The sequence below is a fragment of the Uranotaenia lowii genome, chromosome 3 (assembly GCF_029784155.1).
Source record: "Uranotaenia lowii strain MFRU-FL chromosome 3, ASM2978415v1, whole genome shotgun sequence".
Classification (NCBI taxonomy): domain Eukaryota; kingdom Metazoa; phylum Arthropoda; class Insecta; order Diptera; family Culicidae; genus Uranotaenia; species Uranotaenia lowii.
The window spans coordinates 178,508,044-178,529,393 of record NC_073693.1 but is presented as its reverse complement, the minus strand read 5'-3'; the positions used below and the strand labels follow the sequence as shown (position 1 = coordinate 178,529,393).

Here is a 21,350-nt window from a genome sequence, read left to right as displayed (position 1 = left end):
ACAATCAAACGGAAACGGCGTACGTCTCAAAGGCTTTGAGTTAAAGCTTTAAAGCGACAGGAGTGTGATAGGAGTTTGTTGCGCGAAATTAATCAGCAAACAAGGCATAAATTATTGCCAAACTGGATGAAATCTGACACCTTTAAGTAAATTAGTTCCAAAACAAGTAAAAAATGTTGTTAGTTTCATTCATTCATAATTCAAGAAAAGTGTTTTTGAGATATGTTTTATGAAAATGACAATCAAGTAAATAGGAATAAATTTAGAAAATTAATCGAGTTTTTTAAGTAAGAATTTCGGGATACCGGAAAACTTTCCTTGAACTTTAACATATTTATGAGCACATCTGTGAAAAGATTTATCCGTAAAAATACCAAAAATAAAGTTACCCATCACAATACGACTAAAACATCTGAAGTTATAAGCTTTTTAAAAAGAGCTCTGTTTTGCGAAATTCATTACACTGCCACTGGGGATCTATTGAAACGTTACTTGACTTTAAACAATAAAATATTCCATTTTTTTTACCTATTTCGAAAGTAGGACGAATCATCTGAAAATGCGATTGAATACGAACCAGCCACATCGAGCAAGACTGCTAGCGCACAATACCCTTCTACAGCTACACGTGGTTCGGATCCGCACCACGCTGTTGATTTATTTCTCTTCGCGCGTTTGCGTTCGTTTGTACCGCTGATTCATTCGTTTCATAAACGCGTGCCGCTGCAAAGAAAACCTTCTGGAAACCGGTCAAGTCGGGAATTTTATGGCACCCTGTGCGTACATGCAAAAGCAAAACCAAGGCGGGTAAAGCTAGGTGTGTTCTTATACCAATGCACGGAATCGTCCATCTTGTGACCCTTGTGACAGGCAATCGTAATCGTAGGCATGGTAGGCGAACAATTCGCTGTCAAAAAGCGCACCGTCTCCACCCCCCACCAATGAGAAACTTTTAGTACCCCTTGCCTACTTTTCCTCAGTATGCACCCACCCTACTGGAGGCACTCTGAGCAAAACACTGGGAGAGAAATGTCAAACTCACGGACGGTTTCTCTCTCCCAAGCGGGTTTGTTTTGACTTGTTTGCTGCGATGACGAAGAGTTGTTTTGTTTTGGTTTACCGTAAGTGTTGATTTTATTAAACACGGAAAAATGGATCCCGGACCTAGCGAGCTTTCGTTGGCTGAAATTCGTAATTTTATGTTGAAAAACAACTGCAAAGTGACAAACCATGCTTTAGTGAAGTATTTTCGTGTTTTCCTTACTAATAAAGAAACGCAAGGTAAGTGATTTCTGGCTTTGTTTTTGACGATGGAGTCACCTGTTGAATCGGTGCGAAAGGTGCTGAAATAGCATTTTTTCGGTCTGATGTTCGGTTTTGCAAATGGACAGTTTTTTTTAACAATTAGCATTAATGGTCGTGATTTGTTTCATTGCAGAAGAGGCCAGAAAGCTGTTCAAAAGCTACGTCAACACATTGGCTTCGATCAAGAATGAAGGTGAAGAAAAATACCTCATTCTGCGTAAGAAATACATTACCGAGTGCCCTTCAGAGGATTCACTTAACTCCAGCTACACTCCGATGAGTCCTGGATCGAGATCTTTTTCGGTTGTTCCATCTGATGGTGAAGGATCTCCTTTTAAGCAACCACCACCGTACCGTCCGCCTCCGGAAGTGTTTGATCAGAGCCCCAATCCGTACCAATATCACGGAAGTCCTCGAGGAAGTGTTGTTACTTTGTCGCGTAAAAACAGTTCAGACACTGGACGTAGTGGATCCGAATACAGTTTCGGCAGTGAGTTGGTCAATCTCGGTGAAGGGCGTAAAATTGTTGGCGGTCATGTACTCGTAAGAAGTGATAGTAATAACGATTCGCGGAAGTTCTCGGAAGTGTCTCGTAAACCAAGTGTCGAGTTGTATCGTTTTGACAGTTCAGATGAACCGCCACCGGCCATCCCTCCGAGAAAACGGGTCAGTGTAGATCAAGGCAGCCTAAGGCAGGTGTCCGTTGAGGAGAAAATTCCACAACCTGTTAAAGCAAACCCATCAGTTTTGGAAAAAGTTGATCCCGGTTCCAATAAAGAAAATGTGCAAAGTGAAGCTGCTGAAATTTCTACTGGTGACATCAAAGAAGACAAAAATACCGGTGAGCTGCCGGAAGAAAATAAACTGAGTGTTAAAGAAAAAATGATGAAATTCAACCGGTTTGCATCGGAAGAAGAAGCGAAAATTCCATCGCCACTGGGAAAGAAAAAGCCGGATAAGGTAATTAATTATACTATAAGTTATTTATATTTTTGCTAAATGATCAATCATACACATTGTTTATAACCATAATTTTTTATTTTCAACTTATGCAATGTTGAAAATTTTAACTTTTTAATTTTTCTTTTTTTTATGATAAGGCTGGATCAATTATCAATTTATACTTTTTTCTTTAAGGTTCTTTTTCATTTGTTTTTGAATATAAATAATAATTCTATTTTTTTATTTGTGCAATGTAAAAGATAGTATGCAATTTCGCATACAAGTTTTTGTTTTTTTTAAACTTCAACTTCAACTTGAAATTCTAATTAAGAGGTTTATTGGCTTTTTAATCAAATTTATTTGATAGTAATTTCTTTTCGAACGGTTGCAAAATCATAACATTATAATAGAAACATGGACTATTTGTTCATACGCACGACTCCTCTGCTTGGCCTTCACACTTAAATTGGATATCAATAATCAATTAACAGCCTCCCATGTGCGATATTTTCTTTTCAAATAATATATATAACAACGTCAGTAACTTTAAAACAATGAACAGGTAATATAGACGACCCCTTTTGCCGACTCGTGACTCGTAACTTGCTATCCGGAAACAATATGGACGACCCTTATTTTGGACCTCGATCCAAAACTTGACACCTTAAATCAATTACTTTTACTGTAAAACTCCCATGTTCAATTTTCATTACACTTCCATATTCAAGATAATATTGCAAAAACAATGAACAGACAATATGAGCGACACCTTTTGGCGACCCTGACCCTAAATTTGAAACCTGAAAGCAATAGAGCGTCCCGCAAATCTCATATGTGGAAATTTTCATCTCAATCCATTGTAGAATAACATCAATATGGCAAACGGTTGGTATGGACGAACCCTTTGGTCGACCCCTTTGGTCGACCCCTGGCCCTTAATTTGAAAACTGAAGTTAATTACTCGTTCCTCAAAACACTCATGTGCTAACATTCATGACAATCCGATATATCATAACGCCAATATAGCAAAAACGTTAAACAGTTGATATGGACGACCCCAGACCCAAAATTTGAAACCTGAAATTGATTGCACGTCACTCAAAACTCCTATATGGGAATTTTCATCTCAATCCAATGCAATGCATCCAATATAAATATAGTAAATTCACTGAACAGTTCATATGTACGACCCCTTTTGCTGACCCCGACACAAAATTCAATTTCCCGTTCTTGTGCAATTTTTCTTCTCCGTCCGATGAATAATAACGTCAATATCACTTAAACAGTTTTTGTGTTGTATGGACGACCCCCTTGAAAAGGGATCATCCGAAATTCTGATACCATTTGTTCATCATTTCTGGTCCTAATACGCACTTCAGCTCTCTAGGTCTTAAGACGGCTGAGCCTATAGAAGACAAACAAACGTACAAAAAACCAAACAAACAAACCCACAGAGATTGCTTTTTATACATGTATAGATATCCGGGAAAACCCGGGATAAAACCGGCAACCTCAGATTAGAGTATAGAAAACATTAATTTCAGGGCTGGTAGCGAGTCACTTTTTAGTGACTTGGTCACTTTTTTTGGGTCAGTCACTAAAAAGTCACTTTTTTCATCATTTGGTCACTAAAGTCACTATTGTCCGAAAAATGGTCACTTTTATCACCAAAAGTCCCTTTTTCACCGATAATAAACCAATGAAAGAGTAATTTGAATTGCGCGTGTTAATATTGACGGTAGTAACGGTAAATTACTTGATCAGTCAGTCAGAAATTTCTCTCGGCTCCGGCGGAATTTCAGCATGAATCACCCTTGGCTTAAGACATTTCGATCTACGACATTATTTGACGTTCGTGAATTGAAACTAACTTTGATTGTAGATTCTAGTTTTTAGTTCAATCAACCTTTTGTATTGGAACTCAAAACTTGATATACAAAAACCCTATCTCGTCTTTAGTTAGAATGGGTTTTTATTAAGAAGTGTAACTAAGATTGAGATTGAAACGAACCATTTTTTTATGAAAAAAAATCTTTTATGTCATAACAATTGTTATGATGATATGAAATATTCTTTGAAAAACAATTTCAGACTCAATTTTATTTCGTGTTTTTTGTTCTTCTAAATACTTAAAAAAGGGTTGTAAAAATTTACACAAGGCCACAAAAATTACATTTTTTTAGGTGCAATGAATTTAAACGGTAATTTCAACTAATTTGGGTTCCCCGAATCTAAATATGTATGCAATATTTCTATCAGCTTTTATATTTATTATTATTTATTTCGTCTTTGGTTTAATTACCGTACAGACTGATGACTTAAAAACTAGGAAATTCTTCTTAAGCCTATTTTAAAACGATGTTTGCACATATTAAAATTAATCAAATTATACACTAAATTAAAAAGTTCACAACACTTGTCAATAGGGTGGTTTTGGCCATAGGCAATACAGTGGTGAGGAATTGAAAGAAACTGACGTTGTCGAAGTGTTCTCGTTGGTACATAAATGTTAACACGTTGTAGAATGTAAGCACAGTCAATACGGTTGGTCAATGTGTCGAATATAAAACCTTGCTGCAGTTCGACGCGCCGCTTTTCGAGTGAGGTTGGACATATCAGAGCACACCTTTCCTCGTACGGTGGGTTTGTTATTGAAATGAAAATAATTTAAAATCTTTAGAGAAGTTTCTGCACTTTCTTTTTACAAAAACTCAAATCAAAAACATATTATTTAGAAATAAAAGTTTTATATGAATTAATGAGCTTTAAATAGAATCAAGTTTTTTTACACTTTCTGCTGTGATGTCAAAAATACTTGTAATGACTTTTTCCCATAATCAGTTATCCATCAATTTTACTAGTAATAAACTCTTTATTACCAAAACTAAATGGCCGAATTTGAAAAAATTTCTAGTTGAGGACACTATTTACCAAATCAATAATTGAAAAAATAGGCACCAAAATGGTTATGATGAAACATTTTTATTGAAAAAACTCTTCCTGAAATGTTTTTAAAAACTAATCTTTTTTATTTCCATACTGTTTTTTCAATTTTTTAAATAAATCTACCGAATTTTATTGTACAGTTTTTTTTTTCAATTTTATAATCAATTTTATATAATGCCGGATTTTTTTTAATCAAACTTTTTAATTTTTTGAGACATATTTTTAACAATTGTTTCCTCGTTTTTAAATTCTAAATTTTCGTGTTCTTCAACCATAAGTCTTTAACTCCAAATTTTAAATAAAAAAAACATAATTTCAACCTTCTGTTCTTTTAGGACCCAATATTTTAATCAAAAGAGACAAAATACTCAGAGCTTGTAATTCAAAGCTTAAAAACCTGCGATTGAAACTTTAAAAACTTTTTATTAATATTTTTTATATGAAATCATATTTTTGGATCGATCATGATTTTTAAATTAATCTAAAAGTTTGAAAAATTGTTCTAAGTAGCAACTTTCAAAATAAATTTTAATACGCAGTGTTAATAACAAAAGTTTTGAATTCATTATTTTTAATTTTTTATCAGTTTTTATCATTCACATAATTACTCATTTTCTAACATTTCTTTGTCAGTGTAGTTGAACATGGAGGATTTTACTTTATTAAAGGTTTTATGTCTGGCTTCTATAACTGGCACTTTTAAAATAATTATAAATATATTCTTCTTTTTATAAAATTAAATTAAAACATCAAACATTGAATAAATTCGGTTCAAAATTCATTTCTTATACAGTAATCGGTAATTTACATTTTAAATCGTGATTAAATATTTTTTGTTCAAATTAAAAAATTACAGCGGAATTTCTAACTAAACTTCCAGTTAAGAATGAGGAAAAGAATTCCAAATTTAGATGAATAAAAATTAACAATTATTATCATTTTCCTAACATCTATTCATGCTTAGTTTTGTACAAGATTTGACATTTATTTTAGAATTCAGATATTTTTTAATTTTAAATTTGCTAAGAAATTCTTTTGAAACTAATGCATTTCTTACTTTCTTGACATATCGAAAATTTGAAACATTCATTGTAATATGTTTCCATGTTTGTTCTGATAAACAAAGTCATTTTTTTAGTTTTTGTGTTGAACATGAGTGACAAATGGTGTAAGAAAACCCTTTCCTTTTCAATTGTTTATTTTTGGTATTGTTATTAATTTTATCTAAATTTGAATTTTGAAAACCCCCCCGGAAGGGTCCTTCGCACGGGCCTGACTGGTCACATTTTTTGTACTTCAAAGTTATTTTTTCGTTCTACATAGTCACTATTTGGTCACTTTTTTCGGTCCTCAAAGTCACTATTTGGTCACTTTTTTTTCAAATTTTGGTCACTAAAGTCCCTACTATTTCATTGTCAAACCGCTACCAGCCCTGTAATTTAGGAAGCCTTCAATTTCTTTAAAAAAAACTTATTCTATGCTCAATTTGAATGCTTAATCTACCAAATTCAAAGATATCAACCATTGATGAAAATATATCAAATTTTGAAAAGTTAAAGTAAGCAATAAACATTTTACCGTTCTTGCAAATCCGATCCTAGTTTGGATTTTGTTTTAGATTTTGACTTTTAATTTAACTGCAATACTCAAAATGTTAAACAATACACCAACAAATAAGAAATTCCTTGCATATTTTTTGCTTGAAGGTTACATGTCTTTAATCAGAAAATATTTTTCTGATGATTTTTTCCAAGATCAAAATCCAGATTTTTCATAAGACAAAACTACAAAAATAATCTCAAATCATCCTTTATATTTTTGATTTTCATTTGAAAGTTTAAATTTTTTTTGTCTTTGTAATAGAGACAATTTTGCTTTTCTTTTTTACGTTGTTTCATTTCGTTATATTTGTGTTAATTTTACGTCCATAGCCTCACAAAATTCCCTTAGCCTAGATTTCAGGGTGGTGGGATTCAATCCCTAGACCTCTGGCTTAATAACCAGAGACGTTAGCCATTAGGCTAAACGACCACCCCAAGTTGTAGATTGAATTTGCTATCAAAATGATAAATCTGCGATCATTTGCGATTTGAATTCCTCAAATAAATAATAATTGCATCTTGAACTTGAAATTTGAATATTGATTCTGAACCTGCATTCAAAATAAGAATTTTGAATCTGTTTCCGAATTTCAATACGATTTCTGAATTCAAATTCCAGATCAGAAATGAAGATGTGGAAATGTAAAATCTGCATTACATCTTTGTAAAGCAGATCCGTATTTCAAATTTTGAAGTTTCGGTTGTCATTCTCGATTAATTACTGAATGTTTTTTAATCTTATTTGTTGAACTGAATTTGAATATAATTTTCAAATAATGAACCTGCTTCTCAGTTTTCAGTTTTGGATCGCCATTTTAAAGTTTTGATGTTCGAGTTCTTCATAAAAATTAAATTCAGGAACTTTCAATCTCAAAGTTCTCGAAATAAAAAATCAGATTGGTTTCTAATTTTCTTTTTTCTATTAGGAAAATTAATATATAATTATTGAACATGCATATGGGTTTCGAAAATCATGGATAATTTTTTTATGAAATGCAAAACCAAATTTGTACCAGCATTTCCAAAACACCATTTTATTTTAAATTTCTAATGAAGATTCGAATTGAAATCCAAGAATCCTAACTGAAGCACAATTTTGAGTTTGATGACATGGAACCAGATTTTCAATCAAGAAGTGAGAAAATTTTGAAAAACTGTGGTAGAATTTTTGAGCTGGAATTAGGTTTTGAGATCAGGTATCAGTTCTTCTGAGTAATGAATGTTAGTCTTGAATAACCATACTTAATAGTCGAATTTAAGTAAGAATTTGAAATTTTGATTGTAGAATGGAATATCCTGCTTGCTTTTCCTGAATCCTCATGCGGGGTTTAACTCCCATTTTTTTTTAAATATTGTCATGACTTACATTAGATTATGAAATATCTGGAAAATACCGTTGAAAAATGCTCGGGCGGGGGTTTGTTTCAGTAAATCATCAAGAATCACCTTGGCTAAAGTTGGGATGTTCAAGTAAAAGCAACCAGAAGTTTTCGCTTTATTTTGAAACAGTTTTCCACGAATTTTTATTTTTCACGTTAAAAAAGCCAACACTACCTTATCAAAAACTCAAAAGATTTTTGTTATCAAGTAACATTGTTGGGCTCAAGGGGGTGCAAGTTACGCACCGGATTAGGTTGAAATATCCAATGAAAAATTTTCTGTTTAAGAAGTACCGAACTAGATCGCATTCACGAACTGTGTGATGTGTCCCACCCTGCATCCGTAAACGAAAACATCGTTTGGAAGAATTAGGAAAACGTAAAACAGCACTAAAACGAATGATTTTTCAACGTTAGGGAGATTTTTGGTGCGTGCGTTCTAAATTATCGAGAATGGGGCGACCGAATGAAACATCTGCGGCACCTTTGCCATGGAAATATCCAACACGAGATGCATCGGACAATTCATCAACTGACATAATTCCTTCAAACTATTGACGACAGATTCGTGTCAATCTTTATTTATTTTTGGTACTAAACATAAATTGCTAAAATAAACAATAACTCATACGACTTTGTCACAAATCATAAAACCGAAATCGATGGATACGTAGAGAATCCGTCAGAAAAGTATCGAGTATTAATACTAAGATATATGTACCAGCTGTCTCTGCATTTTGCTAGCTACCAAGTACTTTTAAAATCAATGATGTGCCGTTGAAAAGAGTGTTTCTGATTTCTAAATTCGATTACGGAATACTGCATTAAATTATTTTATTCCATTGATAAATAAAGAGAAGGTAGCAATTTAAGAAAAAAATAAGCAAAATTTTGCAGGAAAATAGGATAGAGTAACAGTCAAGCCTCCAAATCAAGGAAACTTTTTAGAAATGTTTGATTGAAAGGCGTGTAATTTGATGGTGACACCTTTTTCCTAAACAACATAAGCTGAAAGATCAGAAACGACCTCCCTTCCAATTAGTAATGCAGCTAAAATAAATTGCCCTCGAATTAAGACATGTTGTTGAAAAATGTTTGCGCACGCTACCGAAACCGAAATTTTTCAGTGAGAGCTGCTTTTTATCATCGGAAAAGGAAAAGGGAGGGCGACAGGAAGAATCCAACTAATAGTCGGTGGCAAGATCACAGGGACCAACGAGAGTTTTTTTTTCTCGCTGCGGACCACCAATACTGCGCCACCACACCACGGAAGAACATGTTAGTTGTTTCTAAATGTAGAGCACTTTCGCAATACGTATATTCGAGCTCCAGGCAAAAAGTTAGTTCCAAGTCCAAAAGCCAAAAACATGTGAATCACACTTCTCGCTAAATGACTTTCAATTTGATGCATGCCTGACTTTCGGTTGTACTCCAAGTGGTTTTTTTTCATGCGTCTTCTTGACAATTCAGACCCACCGAAAAGACGCAGCAGAAGACGAAACGCAAAAAAAAGTGTAAGCAATTTGTTAAACATTTGCATGGGAGGAACTTACTTACCTAAATACGCCTGTTCATCATTTGGGCCCCGGTGAGTTTGATTGAAGTCCTTTTTTTGCATCGCTCAAAAGTTCTTTTGCAATTTGTCGAGTATGTTGTCGAATTTCGTTCTTTGAACTGCCGAATATTTGTACTTTTAACCCTCATCCGCATTAGAGTGTCATTTTGACACTATTGCAAGTTTGAAGGCTTGTAACTTTTTTCAGAAGCTCAAAATACAAAAATTTCTTCGGGGACCCCAAATGAATTCAAAAGTTCTTTAATATTGTATCTTTACTTTTTTATGAACGAACCATTGAAGCCTGGACAAAAAACTCCCTTTTCCGACTTACGAGTGTCAATTTGACACTCCAAAAGTAAAATCTATCTAAGTCGTTTGAATTATTATGAATTTCATAAAAATCTTATATCAATAGAAACCTTGTAATGTCAGTAAAATATGTTTAGAACATTATATATAGCTAAAGCTTCTAGTTTTCTCGTTATTCAGCATGAAAGAAAAAAAAATCCAAAAAACATGCCTCAGGAAAACTGCTGTAGTTCATGTATTACACGTCCAAATAAATATTTGTCTTATGCATATGAAAGCTGAAGTTAATGTCTACATCATGAAGCCAAGAAATATTTTTTTAATTTTTTTAAATGAAATGGTCGCAAAAAGTTAAAAAAGTGGTCTGAAAAACCTACTTTTCATTCGATTGCTTGTAAATACTGTTTGAGCAATGGTAGAGTTTTTGAAAAAATATAACTACAAAATCTATTAAAATTCTAACATTTTGCTGTCTTTAGATTTTCCATGCAACAAAAATTGAATTTACTGAAATTTTTCAAAGTTCACTACTTTGAGGGATTTTTTTACAAATTGAAATTTCATCTGTTTTTGTGGTCCACCGTCAGGTTGTACCCGGATTTTCAGTGCTTTTACTTTGTTTGGACCAATCAAAAGTATATTCATTGGAAAGCACATTTAATCTACATTCTAGTGAGGTGCAGCAATTCACGCTGTGAGATTTCACAAAAATATGAAAATTATAAACGTAAAATCATTCCTGAATTTCTAGAACCACAAGCACCGCGTCCAGCAAAACGTGTTTGTTTGCTCTCCGAGTAGGTACGGTGGGTGGTGATTTGGTCAGAGAGCGAAGCCGACAGACGAAATAATGATGCGTGTCGTACCTTTCTTGGTTGGAAATTTTCTATTGATAGTAGTTCACGTTTGCTTGTCACGACACGCATCATTATCTGTCGGCTTCGCTCTCTGCCCGAATCACCACCCACCGTACCTACTCGGAGAGCAAACAAACACGTTTTGCTGGACGCGATTTTTCAAAATTTTCAAGTCCGAACACGCGTTTTCTTAACAATTTGAAAAATGTAGGGGAATGGAAGGTGAAACAGCTATAACTCCATTTTCCGAAGCGTGCGGTGGCTCAAACAGCCTTCATTCGATTGCTCGGAAAAATTTCACAAAATAAAACCCATTTCGTTCAAAATTCTCAAGTCCCAACATGCTTTTTCTGAGCTATTTGAAAAATGTTGGGCAATTGAAGGTAAAACAGCCATAACTCCTGATCCTAATCCGTGCGGTGGCTCAAATATGCTTCGTTGGGTTCTTCGGAAAAAATCACATAGGATACAACCCATTTAATTCAAAATTTTAAAGTCCGAACATGCTTTTTTCTGAAATTATTGAAAAATGTAGGGGAATTGAGGGTAAAAACAGCCATAACTCCATTTTCCGAAGCGTGCGGTGGCTCAAACAGCCTTCATTGGATTCCTGTGAAAAAAATCACACAAGATACGTTCCAAAAGGTTTAAAATTTTCAAGTCTGAACATGCATATTCTTAACAATTTGAAAAATTGAGGGGAATTGAAGGTAAAACAGCCATAACTTCATTTTTCGAAGTGTGCGGGGGCTCAAAAAGCCTTCATTCGATTGCTTGGAAAAAACCACACAAGATACAACCCATTCGGTTCAAAATTTTCAAGTCCGAACCAGCATTTTTCAGAAATAATTGAAAAATATAGGGGACTTGAGGGTAAAAACAGCCATAACTCCATTTTCTGAAGCGTGCGGTGGCCAAAACCGCCTTCATTCGATTCCTCAGAAAAAATTACACACGATAGGTCTGTTTTCGTTCAAAATTCATTGGTTCGAATCAGTGTTTTTCTGGAATGTTTACAAAATATAGGGGAATTAGGGGTTAAAAAGGCACTATATCTCCGTTCGCAAGTTTGTGCGGCGTTTGAAACTATGTCCAATCGATTCTCCGTTGATTTTCACAAAAGGAAAGTATAATTTCATAGATTTGGGTTATGTAGGACGAAAGATATTGAATTTCTTCGCTGTTTGTACACTTTTTTCCCCATTGTGCAAAGGGTTACAATTTTAATTGTTTGTCTCCTATCTTTAAACAAATTTATTTACAATTTGCTATGCATAAAAATATGGTTTTTGAGGAATATACGTCGTTAAAGCACATCAGGATACTTTCTAAAGATTCTCAAAATGTTTCACAGTATTTGAATTTCTGTTCTATGCTCCAAATAACTAGAAAAAAAATTGTTGTACACCCACCAATACCTCGATATTCAACGCCTCAAAATAAGGCGACACGAACCTAAATCGAAAACATTCCTGAATTGAATGGAATATTCAAGAGAAAGGCCGCAGAACGAGAGGCCACATTACAAGATGTGTGTTTATAGAAAATTTTATAACATTATATAATTTGTTGAGTGTTCTTTAAACAAAAAAAAATCATTTGAACAAACTTTTTTAACAGAACCTATCTCGTGGGGGTGACTCTCTCAACTGCAATTTGTGAGTAAGTTCTTTTCATTTAAACTTTTATGTTCGATGAATCAATTATTATAAAAATTATAATAATAAAATAATAATAAACACATATTTTTCATATTTTTATTAATTTTCTAGTTTGTTTTGATTTAGGAATAACTTATTGTTGTTGTATGTTTATTTTAAGAACTTTTACCTTAGGAAATCTCTGGTAGTTTATATATTTAGAATAGAAGAACGAATTATGTTTCATGTTGCTTTTTTTACACAACAAACTTAAAAAAATAGCTTAAATATTATTTGGCTTTGTTAGAGTAATTTGTTGGAATGTCATGAAAAATTATCTTCAATCAAGATAAATCAAACTTCACAAATAAAATGGACATAAAATTTAAATAATTAGCGAAAAAAGCGATGTGTTTCGAAATGAAAACCTTGTTGGCTGAAATTGGTTGTTGCTCGTATCGTTTTACGGTCTTTAAAGGAAATGTGTGAAATTACATTCAGTTGAAAAAAAATTGATGCATGTGCATAAAAGTTGAAGCCTAAAAAGAAGATTTTGCAGTTGAGTCAGAACAAATGATGTCAAATTTCCATACAAATTCGAGCCTCGTTGTACCTACGACCGTTTAAATTTGCTGAAATTTGGCGTGGAGTCTCCTGAGTTTCGTGTTCGGAACATATCGCTTTCTCAGGATCACCTTGATAACTGAAGATTACTTTTAATGTGGAATCAGGCGCTGTATCTGAAAATTATATTAAGTAAAAATCTCAGTAGAACAGTTATTGGGTTATGCTCCAAATATGAAATTTTGAAAAAATAAAACCGAAAAATAAATCATGAACCGCAGTGTACTAATCTTAGTATTTGAAGAATTAAACATGACAAATCTCACTCGTTCCAAGCTAAAATTGATCTTAGCTTACCAGAAGGTCACATGCCAAATTTCAGCAAGATCTGAGCTTGGAGAGGGGTTGCTTGAGTCTCAAGCGTGAATGTTATTTTTAGGTATTTTACTCGGGAGGAGCGAAAAATACTGGTTTTTAATTATTAACTTTTCTCTTAACCGGCCGATTGCTTTTCATGAATAATTTTCCCAAATTTCTAATGACATATTGCAATTCTTTTGATTTCATTCAAGAGGTCGTAAGCAAAACCCCCTTTGTATGTTTTTGACAAAAAATATATGTTAAGTAAATTATTTTTCGGCATATCGGCGAAATGTATATTCTTGGAGAAAGAATATCAGAAATGAAATTGATGAAGATGGATAGAAAAGTGAGAAGAAAATTTACAGGTGTTGAAAAGAGCGAAAGAGCATTTTTGCGAGGAAAACTTATTTACGTACACCATACTTTACCCCGCAACATTTCATTATTTAGGATCTTTCTCCAAGAATATACATTTCACCGATATGCCGAAAAATAATTTACAAAAAAAACTTAATTAACGGTGGTTAACTTATCTTAAAAATCAAAATAATTGGCTTTAAAAATCAAAATCAAAAATCAATGGTTCAAAATAAATCGGGCTTAGCCAAATTGGACCGTTGACCCTAATGATTAGCACTCATACGGTGCATTCATGCCGTGATAACGAAATATCAACACAGCTAGCGCATCGATGGAACCATTCTGCGCAATAGGGAAGCTTTCTGGAGCTTAACGTACGCCATATTTCGCCCGTCCGGAGTATACATGTTCACCACATGTAGACTTCGGACCAACCAGATTTCATTGTATAGGTTAAGGTAGTGCCACCTCTATCCCGGTACTACTTCTCCTAAATAATGAAATGTTGCGGGGTAAAGTATGGTGTACGTTAATAAGTTTTCCTCGCAAAAATGCTCTTTCGCTCTTTTCAACACCTGTAAATTTTCTTCTCACTTTTCTATCCATCTTCATCAATTTCATTTCTGATATTCTTTCTCCAAGAATATACATTTCACCGATATGCCGAAAAATAATTTACAAAAAAACTTAATTAACGGTGGTTAACTTATCTTAAAAATATATGTTAAGTTTATATGACTTGTATTAAGCTTAAAAATGGAACATTTTTCAAAAACTGCACTTAAAATTCAAACCCGATCATCTGAGGGTGGGGTGGTGGTCAAAATTCGATTTTCATTCGAATCCTTTTTTCATACTTATCAAAACATATTTGTTTTATTCTGTGCAAAAAATTTGCAATATGCTTAAAATATATAAAATAGCTACTTAAGTTATCGTCCAAAAGTTTGAGATCACCACGTAGTATGGTATAACGGCCAAAAGTTTGGGATCAGTCTTCTGAAACATGCATTTTATTTCACGCGTATCTCTGTTATCGAACAACGTATTATCTATCTGGTAAACTGATTTTGAAGCTAATGAGTTGAACCTGCTTTATGGATGTTGAGTTGAAATATTTTTGAAGAGTAACTTCATTAGAACTTTAGCTAAAGTTTGATCATTTCCTGATGTTTTTAGCCAAAAAGTTGGACTGTTGTTATTTGTATTTCAATTAAATGAAGGAAATGTATTTTGCAATTTCTTGTTAGCGAATCTTCTGTTTCAAGTTTCTAAAACAAATATAGCAAATAAATAGGTCGATAAAGATTATTTACCTGTGATAATGCTTTAAGTGATCTACAGGTTGTATACTAACTGTAAATTTGAATACCTTTCTGACTGAGAAAGGAATAAATTAAACGCCTCGATTAAGACTCCAGGCTTTTCAACTCGTCTATTATAGTAAAATGAATGAATCATATTCACGCCGAACATAAATCAATTGCAGAAACTTTATGACTGGATGAATATTTTCGAAATTTAATTACTGCAGTCTACTTTATTCCATTGATGAACTAACATTTTTATCCGAGCAGGATTAACAATTTCCTGCTGCTCATCACATCACGTTCAGTGAGTGCATCCGTGGCTATTTATTTGGGTCTAGCGAGATTGCAACGTAAAAGTAGTCATTAAGTGATCCGCGTGCATGCAAATTATTGGACTTATAGCGTGCAGACCAACCGGTTACAAGCTTTCCCACTCCGGGTCGAATTTCCCTCCATTATCCTAAAACAATAAAAATGTAAATGCTATCCAGCATGCGTGAATAAAAACATGGACTGATAACAGACCCATATCGCAAAAATTATCCGCGTCGCCATCCGCGATATAAACCTGGAAAATTAATTTCGCGGAATATAAATTAACTGCAGTCAGGCAGAAGTATCAACACACAGCATAAGCTCTTGCATGCACCAAACCGAGGCCAAATAGTCAGTCACTAGCTACTTACCGTATGCCCTGGATGGTGTTAGTAGGTATACGTACACACAAACATACAAACATACATACATTGGTTCCGAAACAATAAAACGGCCACCACGATACGCTCTTGGAAATAGATGTTGTTGTTGTTCCACCTCTTCACCGCTAAAAAGTGTCCGTTCCGTTTGCTGTGAAATTTCCTATTCAGATGGGTACCTATAGCAAAGTTAAATGATCTTTAGCTGATTGCGGTTAATTAACCGCTAAACATATCTGCGTGATAATGCTACCACTTTAAAAATTAAAACTTATAATTTCATCGTTCCAGCTCTAGTGTTTTGAATGGCTTTCGAAATTATAAACCACGGCCCGGCCAGACCTTTGCAATAATACATGGGTACATATGATTGCCGGTGAAATCATCACAGTTTTCTCTCCCCCTCCTGCGAGGAGTGCAGATAATTATTTCATTTGGAAATTCTCTGGCAGCAGCAGCAGCAGCAGCCGCAGCAACTCCATACCTACTTAAGTTCTGAACATTTCTGCATAAATAAGTGGCATCAGCCAGAAAACGTCACTGACGTTGCCTTTCGACAAGAGATACTTGTGAAATGTCGGCCGTGCCAACAGGATTACCACAGGATAATCGAAATATGTTTTCTCATACATAAACTTCGCTGACTCCTGTCCTGTCTAATGATTCCGGTCAGTAGTGTCCCACGCCATGAGAGCAACCATGACGAACGTGCGCTGGTTTTCATCGCTAAGGACTTTCGATGCTTCGGGCTGTTGTGAAAACCACCAACAGCTAAATACTTGAGTGGCTGTATGAAAACATCACAAATATTATAACCACTCGGCTTGTTTCACGCTTGACTAGTAAGTACGCTCCTGTCAGTCGAAATTTGGGCGAAATAACTCGTTACTGTTCGTGAAAACGGCTCTGGAAACCAACGCGTTTGAATACGTCTCCTTATAGATGTTTCAAAATAAAACTTCATCCTCAAGTACTTTGCTGCATTTTAAGGTTTGTGTGCTTTACTAACTATAAAAAAACTACAATATAAATTGCAAATTTTGATTATTGAACCAAATTAACCTTTTTCAATTTGGTTTAAAAATCCTGAACTCTAGGTTTCAATTTTACCTAAAAAATGTCTGTTGAGACGAAAGTTACCCCTTTTTTATTTATTTAGTTGGATTTCTACTTCATGAAGTAATCATCCCTGAAAATCCCTGATGCATGATTAATTTGGGTCTTTTAGGCTAGCAAAGGCTAATGCAGGAAAATGATCTTATCAAATATTAACATTACTAAACTGGTATCAAGAGGTTATCTGGAGTCAGTTCCAGGTCATCACTCATCAGTTTAAAAAAAAAAAAAAACAACATATTCAAAATTCTTATTATTTTAGAAACGATTTTGTAAAATATCACTACACATTCAAACAACGCAAGAAAATTTTTGTGTTCGATCAAAACCTTTTTGTTTTCCAAAAATTCCTTCACTTAAATTTCTTATGTAAAAATAATGAATCAGTAATATTGGACGGCAAACTATGGCTCGTGAGCCGCATGCGGCTCTTTGGATGTAAAATTGCAGCTCTTTATCTCGTTGTGCAAAAATTTTATATTTTCGCGAAAAAAAACTAAACAATCGAACTGAACCATTTTTTTTTTGAGTCTTTTGACATGAAACACAGTTTATAATAAGTCCAGAAGAAAAACTTGAAAAAATCCTCTTGCTGTCGAAACAAGTGCTAAGGGCCAAAAGGCAAAATACTGTTTTATTGAAGTTAAAGTTTATCATTTTTTGTTTGAAGCTGTTTTTTAAAGAATCAAGTTAAAGATCAAGATTTGTAACCTAATTTTTCAACAGCCTTCGACGCATAATGTTGATGTAAAACAACACAAATTGTAATAAATTTAGTTCCGATATTTTCTCCGAAACGCGTGAGTAATTTGAAATCAATATAACACAACAGTTGACCTTTAACTTATAGGAAAATCAAAGTTTATTATTTATCGAAAAAGGTTTTTCTTAGATACACCACAGCCGTTTGAGCAAACATCTATTATATATCTATTATATAAAATTCTCTTGTAACGGTGTTTGTAGTACTACTCCTCCGAAACTAGCCAAAGGATGCAAATAAAATTATTTTTAGAATATGCTGTAGCCATGCGAATCGGTTTATATCGAATAAAAATATCAAAAAGTCGCATCAATTGTCCGTAATAACTAAATTTGTATTTTTTTGAATCAAATAAAAGTCATGGCTTCCATTTTTTCGAGATTGTTTTTTCCTTTGGGCGGTTTGTTTTTCGTCTCCAAGGTCGAGGCGTCGCTAGCAGACGTCGTTAGAAGATAGTAGCCATGGCATAGCATACCGTCAACTGGGGCAACATGCAACAATTTTCAACTTCAATGGCTTCTAAAAATCTTATGTTCACAATTAATCCCACCCCTTATGCATCAAAAGTTTTAAGGATGCTGGGGCATCAAATTGGTGTAGTTAGAAAAATTATAGGTTTCTTCAGTTTTTTTTTATTTTCTAAAAACATGCGATTTTTACCCTAATTAGAAAATGGGGTAACTTGCAACAAACTTTGTTTTTAATGAAAAATCTTATGAACACGTACGAAAATTTATAGTTTTAATATATTAGCGATGCCTAAAAGATCATTACGCCAGATCAACACCAATTGCAGTAGTTTTTGGGTCTGTAATAACTAATTTTCACAGTTTTTCTGAAAATGAAGATGCTGCATACATTTAGGGGTTAAATAATACTACGAAAAATTCTAAAAGCTGAAATCATTAAATTAAATGTTTGTATGAATGAAATTCCAATGTTTACAAACGCGTGATGCAAAACATTCATATTCCAACACATGGAAACGAGATTTTCAAGGTATTTCTTTGATTTGCATTTTGTTGCATTTAACCCCAGACACCTAACGGAATTTTAAAAATATTTATTTAAAAAAATTGGGTGATTATTCGAAATATATTTTTGCACCAACAATGTTGGTATAACATGAGGAAACCAGTAAAAAGTTTCTAGGTAATATTATCAAGCCGATCCGTCATACTGGGTAAAGTTTTTTTCGGCATTAAAAAATGTTAAAATTTGTACATTTATTGTTCGATTTTTCAAATTTCACATAAAAATGAAAAACTTAAGAAAACTAGCTTAAGATGTGAGAAATTATGTCATCATCTATTTGTGACCATTAAAAGATAACCTTATTACAATACATTAAATAAAAAATTGATTTAATGTAGTGTTATATAAATGTTGCATCGAACCCCGCTGTTGCATGATGCCCCGTTTGACGGTACTGATCAGCGAGAATATTTTGGCGCGTATTTCTCAATCAAGCATATTTTCAATGCAAGTGGTGGCGATATGAAGCCTTGATGTAATTTCCTAGCTCATTTCTACAGCACATGGTTATGAATGACGACTAGATGTGACTCAGGTTGACATTTTGCTGATCGAATAAAACATTAATATTTGTTTTGCCAAAATCTGAAATTGAAAAGTCAGGCATCCATTTTGAGAGATTTTCATTTCTTCGAGGGGTTAGTTTTTCGTCTCCATGGGCGAGGCGCCGCTAGCAAACGTCGTTGCAAGATAATAGTAACCAAAGCATATTGATTGATCGCTGGAAAAATTTAAAAATTAGGCGCCTATTTCTCAACCAAGTACCTATATTTCTTATGCACGTGGGTGCGATATGCAACCTAGATGTGTTTTTTCTTGCTTATTTGTACACAGCACATGGTAATAAATGACGCCTAGATTTGACACGGATTGATATTTTATCGATCGAATCAAAACCATATAAACGATTTCAAATATTAAAACCATTTTTAATTCGTGTTAATTTTAGTAGTAAATAGTTGTCCAAAAAATATGAATTTGGTAAAGATAAATATGAAATAATGTTATGACACTTTGCGGACGTATGAAAATAAGAAATTGGGAAGCTTTACATTCAAAATTCCGTATAATCCAATACGCCTAGAACGCTAGACACATTAACAGAACAAGATTCTATTCTATTCTATTTTGTTTATTTATAGAGGATTTTAACCAATTTGGTCATTGGTCCTCTCAACAAGAGTCTGTTCTTTGAAATAGATTAGATAGGATTGAACTATTTGATTTTTTGCAAACGTAAATTGAAGTTATAAATAAAATAATCTACTTTTCAATAACAAAAAGTGAGGATATGCATTTTCCGGAAGAATTTTCAATTAAGAAAGTAGACTAGAGCAAGTGCAAACTATCAACTTTTACAAAAAATGTATACATTATTGCTTCATATAAAAATTGTTGGGCCCAAAAAAACTTGATTAAATAATCTTAACTATTTTTTTTTTTAAATCATTCACCAAAAACTGTTTAGACGTTTACTGTTGTTTACACACACAATTCAAGTACAAACTTAACATGAAAAGTGTGTTTTTGTTTTACATATTTTGGCTATATAGAAGAGACTTTTGATTCACTTTTTTGTTGAAAAGTTTTTTTGTTATTGATATTCCAGGGGCAGCAGATTTTTATGATGATCTTTTAATACGACCTGAAAGTGTTAAAAATAATATTAATTTCTGTAATTTCTTAGCTTAGCTTTCACTTATTCGAAAACGCGCCATTTAGCTATGAAACATCTACAATTTAAGAATTTTATCTCCAAAATGGCCAGAAAGGATATCCCGAGTGCTGAATCTGAAGCGGATATTCAAAATTATTATAAAGGTCTTTGTAAATCGAGGTCATTTGGTAGAACAGCATTCAGTGAAATTGAAGTACCAAGCATTAATTTATTCCGGAGAAAAACTTATTAAGGATTTATCAATAAAAGTTGATAAAACAGACAAACAAGAACAAGTATTAAATTAATTTTAAAGTCTTTTCACTGACGCATCTGAAAAAGACCTATGTGTTTTCACTTGCCCCAATAAATGGGACAAATGTATACTTCAATATTTCCTTTTGTCAACATAACTACTATTTTTGTTGTTGAAAATATTACTTTATTTAGAGAATGTAAAAGTTGAACTGTGGTGGTATTCGTTAGGATTTGACCGGTGTTTCATTTTTGAAAATTAAGATTTACAGTAGAAAAGACACATAATTTTTATTAAGGTTTTGTTTATATGATAATTTCCAGGAAAAAAAGAACTCATGAAACCATCGAAGCCTGAACAGATTATTTCTTTTCGGACCATTAAATTAAAAAAAAAATCTGCTTTTCAATTAAATGTTATTAAATCTTAAAAATATAACGTAATCCTAAATGAAATCGCAGATCACCACCAACAATGATCAGGAAATTTTGAAATCAGAACTGCTTCAATTAAAAACTTTAAAATAATGAGTGAATATATCTAAACATATGTTTTCCTCCTTTCAAAACTAATCGTTTCTTCGATTCAGCGAACTTTAAAGTTCAAAGGAATTAATTTGCATTTTTTACTTACTTACTTAATGATCCCGCGCCAATCCTCCGGTGCATAGGGCCGTGGTAAAAGACCTCCACTG

At 33.5% G+C, this 21,350-nt stretch overlaps 1 protein-coding gene across 1 annotated transcript in view; it reads left to right on the top strand.

Annotated features, from left to right (window-relative positions):
- Positions 1-1,087: 1,087 nt before the first annotated feature.
- LOC129752880 (ankyrin repeat domain-containing protein SOWAHA) overlaps positions 1,088-21,350 on the top strand; it is a 326,016-nt gene continuing 305,753 nt past the window's right edge. Inside the window, exons 1-2 of the mRNA XM_055748667.1 lie at positions 1,088-1,281; positions 1,439-2,265. Of these exons, the coding sequence (XP_055604642.1) occupies positions 1,152-1,281; positions 1,439-2,265 (957 nt within the window). The 5' untranslated portion in view covers positions 1,088-1,151. The remainder of the gene's footprint in view (positions 1,282-1,438; positions 2,266-21,350) is intronic.